The sequence below is a fragment of the Lonchura striata genome, chromosome 3 (assembly GCF_050655825.1).
Source record: "Lonchura striata isolate lonStrDom1 chromosome 3, ASM5065582v1, whole genome shotgun sequence".
NCBI classification, from domain to species: Eukaryota; Metazoa; Chordata; class Aves; order Passeriformes; family Estrildidae; genus Lonchura; species Lonchura striata.
The window spans coordinates 1100618-1108812 of record NC_140705.1 but is presented as its reverse complement, the minus strand read 5'-3'; the positions used below and the strand labels follow the sequence as shown (position 1 = coordinate 1108812).

Sequence of the window (8195 nt, the reverse complement as noted above, 5' to 3'; positions counted from 1 at the left end):
CAGTGCTTTGTATTAAAATTTTTGGCAAACACACCGCGTTGCCATCCTTTCCATTAACACATCACACCATGGAGAAATGCAAATCAAAGCAGCATGCAGGCAAAAGAAAAGAAAAGAAAAGAAAAGAAAAGAACCAAAAAAAAAAAAGAAAGAGCGGCAAAGTGAGGAAAAAAAATGGCAGCAGGAAGAGTTGGGAAGGGCGGGATTGGCAAGAGGAGACACAGCGGGTTACATGAGTTTGCTTTTGTTTTTGCACCACCCTTTGTCCTCGATGCATGACACCAACGTTACAGAAAGCAACCACTACAGAGGTGGGACTCAATGGCACGGGGGCATGGGATGTCTCCTGCACATGCTTCCACCAGAAAAGAGAAAAGAAAGTGAAAATAAAAGTTCCTTTTTCCACATAAGGCACAGGACAAAGAAACCCCACTCACGGACTCAAGGCGAAAAGGAGTTTTTCTTGGCTCTTGCCTGATGCGTCTAGAGAATATGGTGACTCAAGCACATGATCCATGACAGAAAATTCCACTGTTGTACAAAATCAATTGTTAATTCTAACCTTTATTCTTATACAATTTGCAGAAGAGAGTTGAGTATGATTGCTCTGGGGTTTAATGGCAGGAGGGACGGGACTATAATACAACCCAAACGTAGTGGTGAGTTGAGCAGGGACATGGAAATGAAGTCACGGAGATGAATTTCCTATACATGTGTTGAGAAAAGTGGAGTAGGCAAAGCTGTCCTAGCCGGAAAACCAAGGGGAGGCAGGAGCTCGTTAAGATGAGGAACAAAAACATTGGTTTCAGGTTAAAAAACGGGCAGAGTGGTTTGTTTTGCAGCGAGAAAAAAGGGGCGGTGGATGGCGATTGGTGAGAGAGGAGAAGGTTCAGCAGCACTTGCTCTTCCAGCCCGTCACCCCACCGCCACTGCTGATATCTACATTTTCACTGTTGGGCTCTTTTACAGGGGTCTGCAAGGAAACAAGTGCACACAGTTAGATGGCTCTGGAGATCCCCAGGAAAACACCCAGAGCTGGGGACTGACATCACCAGAGGGAACCGCGCACAAAGAGCTCCTCAGAAAGGCGGGGAATCCTCCCCCCACTCCAGCACAAATGTGCAAATCCAATTTAAGGGTTTTTTTGTTGTTGTTGTTGTTTGGTTTGTTTTAAATAAACAACAGCAAAGCTGGGGAAAAAAACCCAGTTGCTTGAACTGGGATCACCCCAAAGTCAACTGGAACTATTTTAGGCTCTGCACGCAGAGCCAGCGCTGGGTTTGGTGGAGTAAGAGAATCCCAGCCTGCAAACACCACGAGCTGAACTCGGATGATGTGAACTAATGACCTCCAAAACCCACAGTTTTTATGGATAAACTGGGCTTGTTCCCAGCCTCTGCTCCCTGCTGCTGGGACAGCGGCTCCCGAGGAAGGACGCCCAGGACGGAGCTTGGTGACACCAAAGCCAAAACCCCACTCCAGTGGGTCTGATCCAACACCAACATCCACTTCCAGCTGCCTGGAAAGGAACCTGAACCCTCACCACACTTCACTCTCCACATTCCTTTTTAAACTCTCTTTGTCACAGCCTTGCAAAAGAACCCCTGAGATAATGACAGAGGTTAAAAAAGAAGATTTAAGGCCCAAAGGCTGGTACGGTTTATAGCTTGAGCTCCTGTTCACCAAAGGCCAGGGACTTTCACCCTGTTTATCACACAAAGCTTGTCAAAAACGGATTAAGGAATGACTGAGGACTGCAGTGACAACTGGGGGACATTATCCACAGCATTCCCTCGGGAGAGGGAGGAAGGCAGGGCTGAGACAGGCTCAGGACGGGGTTGGTTTGTGTAGGAACAGGAACAGGAGGGCCAGGGCTGGCCAACCCGTGGGACTGGAGCTCCACAGAGCTCCACGAGCTGCTCCCAGGAGGGGCTGGGGGAGCTGGGAAGGGGCTCAGCCTGGAGCAAAGGAGGCTCAGGGGGACCTTGTGGCTCTCACAGCTCCTGCCAGGAGGGGACAGCCGGGGGACAGGGATGGGACAAGGGGAAATGGGCTCAGGCTGGGCCAGGAGGGTTCAGATTGGATACAGGGAACAATTTCTTGCTGGAAAGGTTGCCCAGCTCTGGCACAGCTGCCATCCCTGGAGGGATTTGAAAGCCCTGTGGATGTGGCACTTGGGGACATGGATCAGTGGTGGGGATGATTTGATTTGGTGCTCTCAGAGAGCTTTTCCAGCCTCGCTGATTCTGTGGTTCCGTGGTATCGCTCAGGAAGGGGAGCCACCACCAGGTGATCTGGGGCAACAGAACCCCCAGGGAAATGCAATTCCTGGGAGCTGATTGCTGGGAGCACAGCTGGGAGAGGCCGAGCTCCCACCCTCCACACCTGAACTCTGCCCAGCAGCCCCTCAGGAGCTGCCAGTGCACTGACAGACAGTGGCAGCAAAGGACAATTCTCCCCATGCCAATGGAAACGGCAGAGGAACGAGCTGTTAATTAACCCCAGCCTCCTAATGACTTCCTAGCACTGGTTAATGGTTTTCTCCTCCCCATTTTGCCACTGCACAATGTGAGGGATAAGCCAGGGGACAAAGGGACTGGGGAGGAAATCAGGGGGCAGGACCCAAAGAGAGAAATGAGGGAGAAAAGGGAACCAGAAAGGGGAGAGTGGGGCAGGCTCTCCAGGCACAATAAGGGCCAAACTAACAGGGATTTCAGTTCCGTGGCTCGGATGGATGTCCCTCCCTGCAAGCACCCTACAACAACAAAACACCAAACAAGCTTCAGAAGTTCAGCCCTGCTCCTTCAGGAACTCCTTTGCCTCAGCACAGCAAGGTCGAACTGCACCAAGGCAGGGGAACATCGTGACAGTGAGAGCTGGAATTTCAGGACATTTGTTCCAAAGGAATGCTGTGAGCACCTACCTTTCGAAGAATGTCTTCTGCTAATGTGAGGAATGCCTTCTCAATGTTTATATTTGCTTTTGCACTAGTTTCAAAAAACCTAATACCGTGCTCCCTGGCAATCTGCAGGAAACAGAGAGGGAGGTTAGAGATGCTGGGGATATTCCAGTGGTGCCACCACCACCTTGGGATCAGCAGCATTTATAAAGCAGGGAATACTGGACTGGACACGAGTCCAGGTGTGCCCAGGTGGGCAGGAGGCCCCTGGGCTGTGCCAGCTCTGGGGGCAGCAGGGCCAGGGCAGTGCCTGGGGCACCTCCAGGGCTGGGGCAGCTCTGGGCCCCTCCTGCCAGGAGAGACCCGGAGGGGCTGGAGCGTGTCCAGGGAAGGGAACGGAGCCCCAGGAGGGGCTGGGGGAGCTGGGAAGGGGCTGGAGAGTTCCTGAGGAGCTGGGAAGGGGCTGGAGAGTTCCCGAGGAGCTGGGAAGGGAATGGAGAGTTCCTGAGGGAGCTGGGAAGGGGCTGGAGAGTTCCTGAGGGAGCTGAGAAGGGGCTGGAGAGTTCCTGGGGGAGCTGGGAAGGGAATGGAGAGTTCCTGAGGGAGCTGGGAAGGGGCTGGAGAGTTCCTGAGGAGCTGGGAAGGGGCTGGAGAGTTCCTGAGGAGCTGGGAAGGGAATGGAGAGTTCCTGAGGAGCTGGGAAGGGGCTGGAGAGTTCCTGAGGAGCTGGGAAGGGAATGGAGAGTTCCTGAGGAGCTGGGAAGGGGCTGGAGAGTTCCTGAGGAGCTGGGAAGGGGCTGGAGAGTTCCTGAGGAGCTGGGAAGGGGCTCAGCCTGGAGCAAAGGAGGCTCAGGGGGACCTTGTGGCTCTCACAGCTCCTGCCAGGAGGGGACAGCCAGGGGGGATTTGGGATCTGTTCCCAGGGAACAGGGACAGGACAAGGGGAAATGGGCTCAGGCTGGGCCAGGGCAGGCTCAGGGTGGGCAGCAGCAGGAATTTCTGTCTGCAAAGGGAGCTCAGGCCTTGGCACTGCCCAGGGAGGGTTGGAGTGCCCATCCCTGGAGGTGTCCAGGGAATTCCTGGATGTGGCACTCAGAGCTCTGGGCTGGGGACAAGGTGGGGATTGGGCACAGGTTGGACTCAATGTCTGGGAGCTCTTTTCCAACCTCAGGGATTCTGGGATTCCCTTCCAACAGGCACCAGCAGCACCAGCCAGGTGAGGTGGCTCAGAAGATTCGGAATGTCACCATTCAGCACAATTAAAATCTACTCAATAATCCCAAGTCTGTGCCTGGGCCTAAGAGGACAGACACCACACACTGTGACATGATGAGGAACTTCAGGGATGGACTGGAAATTCTGAGTTATCAAAGGAAGCAGAAACTGCAGCTGAACTCATCCAATTCGTGGCAGTTTCTGAGAAAACATTCCCAGGATTCACATCCATCAGCTCCTGCATTCATTCCCTGTGGCACATCCCACTGGGGCATCCCAACCCCCGGGAGCAGGCAGCAATCTTGGGTGATTTGCTGACTTGGATAAAGAAGTTTTTGTTGGATACTCACCTGTTCACCTTTTGCTTTAGGGACAACTCTTTTGTCTTCCATGTCACACTTGTTTCCTAACAGCATCCTCTCCACATCCTCGTTGGCATGCTGGAAGGACACCGGGATTGGGTTACAGGGTCACACACCTCCCCCTGCACACCCAAAATATCTGCCTCACTTTGGCGTGGCCAGGCCACCATCTGCACCTGAAATCTGGGGACATTCCGCCCACCGTGGAGCTTCAGGCACTGCAGTGGCAGAGGAACGAGCTGTTAATTAACCCCAGCCTCCTAATGACTGCCTAGCACTGATTAATGGTTTTCTCCTCCCTGCTTTGTCACTGCACAATGTGAGGGATGAGCCAGGGGAGAAAGAGGGACTGGGGAGGAAATCAGGGACAGGACCCAGACAGAGAAATGAGGGAGGAATGGGAAGCAGAAAGCAGAGAGAGGGGCAGGCTCTCCAAAGGGAGAAGGAGGGGAGGGGTCGGTGCCTCCTGCACGGCGTGGGGCGGGAGGAGGCAGTGCCAGCCTGGCAGGGATGAGCAATGCCAGGCCCAGCACATTCCCTGCAGCACAGGCTGCAGGAGAGGGAATGTGGATCATTTCTCATCAATCCTGCTGAGCTGGGGAGGTCCTGTCTCCCTGGAGCTTGGCCAGTGTGATGCCAGGCTCCGGGAAGCACTGAAGGAGGATCCAGAACTCCAGGAACTGGGGAAAGTCCTGGAGCAGATCTCCTGGGCTGTGACCACCCAGCACGTGCAGGAAAAGCAGGAGATCAGTCTGGCTTTGTGACAGGTCCTGCTTGACCAACCTGATCTCCTTCTGTGACAGTGTGACCTTAATGGATGAGGGAAAGGTGTGGATGCAGCTGCCTGGGCTTTGCTGGAGCCTCTGGCACCTTTTCTTTCCCGTGGCATTCTCCTGGAGAAACTGGCTGGTGCTGGCTTGGCTAGGTGCAGCCTGCTGGGATAAACCTGGGCATGGAGGCACATCCTGGGCACGGGGACGGAGGACACCAGCCTGGCTCAGCCCAGGGACAGCCCCAGGGGGGTGGGATGTGGATGGGCTGGGGGCAGGGAGCTCTGCAGAGGGACCAGGACAGCCTGGAGCCATGGGCTGGGTGCCAGGCTGAGGGACAGCCAGGCCAAGAGCTGGGTCCTGCACTGGGGTCACAGCAAGCCCATGGAACACCCCAGGATGGGAAGCTGCCGGGCAGGAAAGGACCTGGGAAAAATTCACTCCCCACAGGCTGCCCAGGCAGTGCTGGAGTTCCCATCCCTGGAGGGATTTAAAAGCTGTGTGGATGTGGCACTTGAGGACACGGGGCAGTGGTGGCCTTGGCAGTGCAGGGGATGGTTGGATTCCATGAGCTCCAAAGGATTTCCCAACCTCAATGCCTCTGTGATTTTTGCAAAGACACTCCACTCCTGAGCTTCTCCAGTAACAAAAACAGGATTGTTTTGTCCCTAATTTGTCAAATGTCCCCACAGCCTCCACAATGCACCTGAAATCAGCTGTGGGCCACACTGAAAACACGAGGCCACCCAAAGCCCTGATGGTACCAATGACATCCATCCCTCACCTGGGACACCTCTGAGATTTTTAACAAAGCAACTGCAGAATCCAAAGGCCTCAGTTCCAAATTTACTCCAACCCATTGCTGAGTCTCTTCCTGTGCTGCCTTGTCCCCGTCCTGTTCCCACCACACAGGGCACTTCTCCACAAACACCACCGTGTCCCACTTCTCATGCTGGGAAATCCAAATCCCAACATCCCATTTTCGCTGTGCTGCTTTCTCCAGCCTCAGGGCTCCACTGAGCAGTGCCTCACAGTCCTCACCTGTGCTCAGTTCTACAGGGCCATCTCTGTGCTTTCTAGGGAAATCCAAACATTTGTTCCTCTCGGGAGCAGCCTAACAAAAGCAGGAACTGTGTTGTGCTGTTCTCTTGCCATCACAGAACTCCTGGAGGATGAATTTGTGTAATTTTTTAGTTGGATAATTTAAACATAAAAGACCCTGTACCAAGAGACAGTTGGCCATTTTGTGCCTTGTTAGTGAAGAACTGCAGAACTCACTGCTGTGAGACTGTAACATAAATAAAAAATAATAAACACTGAGTGTGAATGTGACCTATCCTCTTGAGTGCCTCAATCCTGACCTCGACGGGGAAAAAGGGAAGCTGGAAAGCCCTGGCAGAGCAGAGCTCAGGGGAGGCCTGGCCTGGCCTGGCACTCACCTCGTCGATGTTCCTGAGCCACTTGCTGATGTTCTCGAAGCTCTTGGCGTTGGTGATGTCGTAGACCAGCATGATGCCCATGGCCCCTCGGTAGTAGGAGGTGGTGATGGTGTGGAAGCGCTCCTGCCCCGCCGTGTCCCTGGGGAGACACCACACTTGTCATGGATGTGGGCTTACCCACTTGGTTTTATGGAGAATGGTTTCATTTTTTAAACGTTTTGGTTTAGTTTTAGTTTTTTTAATCAAAATATTAATTTAGAAAAAATTGATTCCAGAGCAGCTGTGGCTGCCCCTGGATCTCAACTGGGGCTTGGGGCCACCTGGGACAGTGGGAGGTGTCCTCTGCCATGGCAGGGGTGGAACAGGATGAACTTTAAGGTCCCTTCCAACCCAAACCACTCTGTGATTCAGTGATTCCATGGCGAGGTAGACCCCAAGGTGTCTCCGAATTTAAACTGGTTTAAAGCAAGGTCACACACTCTGTCACCCCTCCAGAAAGGCCCAGTGCCTCCCTGACCCACAGCCCCTGGCTCACAACCCAGCACACTCGGCCACCGCTGTGCATCTGCTCCTGGAGCTGCTGGCACCAGGACCAGGAGCAGAGGGGGTCCCAAACCCAGCAGCCTCTGCCAGGGATGCCCTGCCAGGCCTGGATCCCTGCCTGTGGCCTTGGGAGGTCACTGACCCCACTCCCAGCTCCACAACCCACCCAGGGGTCCCACACTGGGCCTGAGGTGTTTGATGTGCTGCTGGAACCTTCCCCAGCCTGCACTGGCTGGCCAAAGGGTGTCGGAATCTGTGGTATTGATGATTCCCAGATTGTGGAAAGTCTCTGTCTGTCAGCCCCGCTGCCAAAGCAGAAGCCATAATTGGTCTGTGCTGGTTTCCAGGTTGTTTATTCTGTTTATCTCTCACATGTTCTGCTGCCCTGCCCAGCTCTGTCCTGCAGGGCAGCGTGTGGGGCTCTGCCCTCAGTGGGATGTGACAAACATTAAATACCAGAAACTCCCTGGGCTGGATTTACAATAACGTGCCAATATCTGTCACCTACGTTGGACAGTGTGTCCCCAGCCTGAACCAACAGAAAAATGCCAACACCACAGTGAGACATGGAGGGCATGAAGAAGGAGAAAAAGGACAAGGCACACCCAATTTCCTCCATCTTGTCCCCTTTGCACCCCTTATCTACAATCCTAAAATTTTACTTTTGCACCCGTGCCACACTTAATTATTACTGATATCAAACACTCGGAGCTGGTAATTCACCCTGTGAGATTGAAAACTCTTTTCCATGGACAGAGATCACAGCCAGTGTCTCTGGGGGCTCTGTCCAGGGGGGTTCTGACCCCTGCCAGGGTCCCAGGGCAGCCAGAGGGAAGCTCTGCATTCCCACAAAAGTTCTTAGGTGGAGCCGCATCTCCCACTGCCTCTGGGCTCTTCCCAATTGCCCATGTCCCAAAACACCCAGGACATCCAGCTGGAGCCCCAGCAGCCCCACGCTGGGACATCT

General features: G+C 53.8%; 1 protein-coding gene across 1 annotated transcript in view; it reads right to left on the bottom strand.

Annotated features, from left to right (window-relative positions):
* Nucleotides 1–544: 544 nt before the first annotated feature.
* Nucleotides 545–8195, bottom strand: part of RAB10 (RAB10, member RAS oncogene family) — a 43424-nt gene continuing 35773 nt past the window's right edge. The window contains exons 3-6 of the mRNA XM_077782495.2: nt 6686–6824; nt 4465–4554; nt 2924–3025; nt 545–973 (exon numbers count right to left, since the gene is read on the bottom strand). Coding sequence (XP_077638621.1) covers nt 890–973; nt 2924–3025; nt 4465–4554; nt 6686–6824 — 415 coding nt within the window. The 3' untranslated portion in view covers nt 545–889. The remainder of the gene's footprint in view (nt 974–2923; nt 3026–4464; nt 4555–6685; nt 6825–8195) is intronic.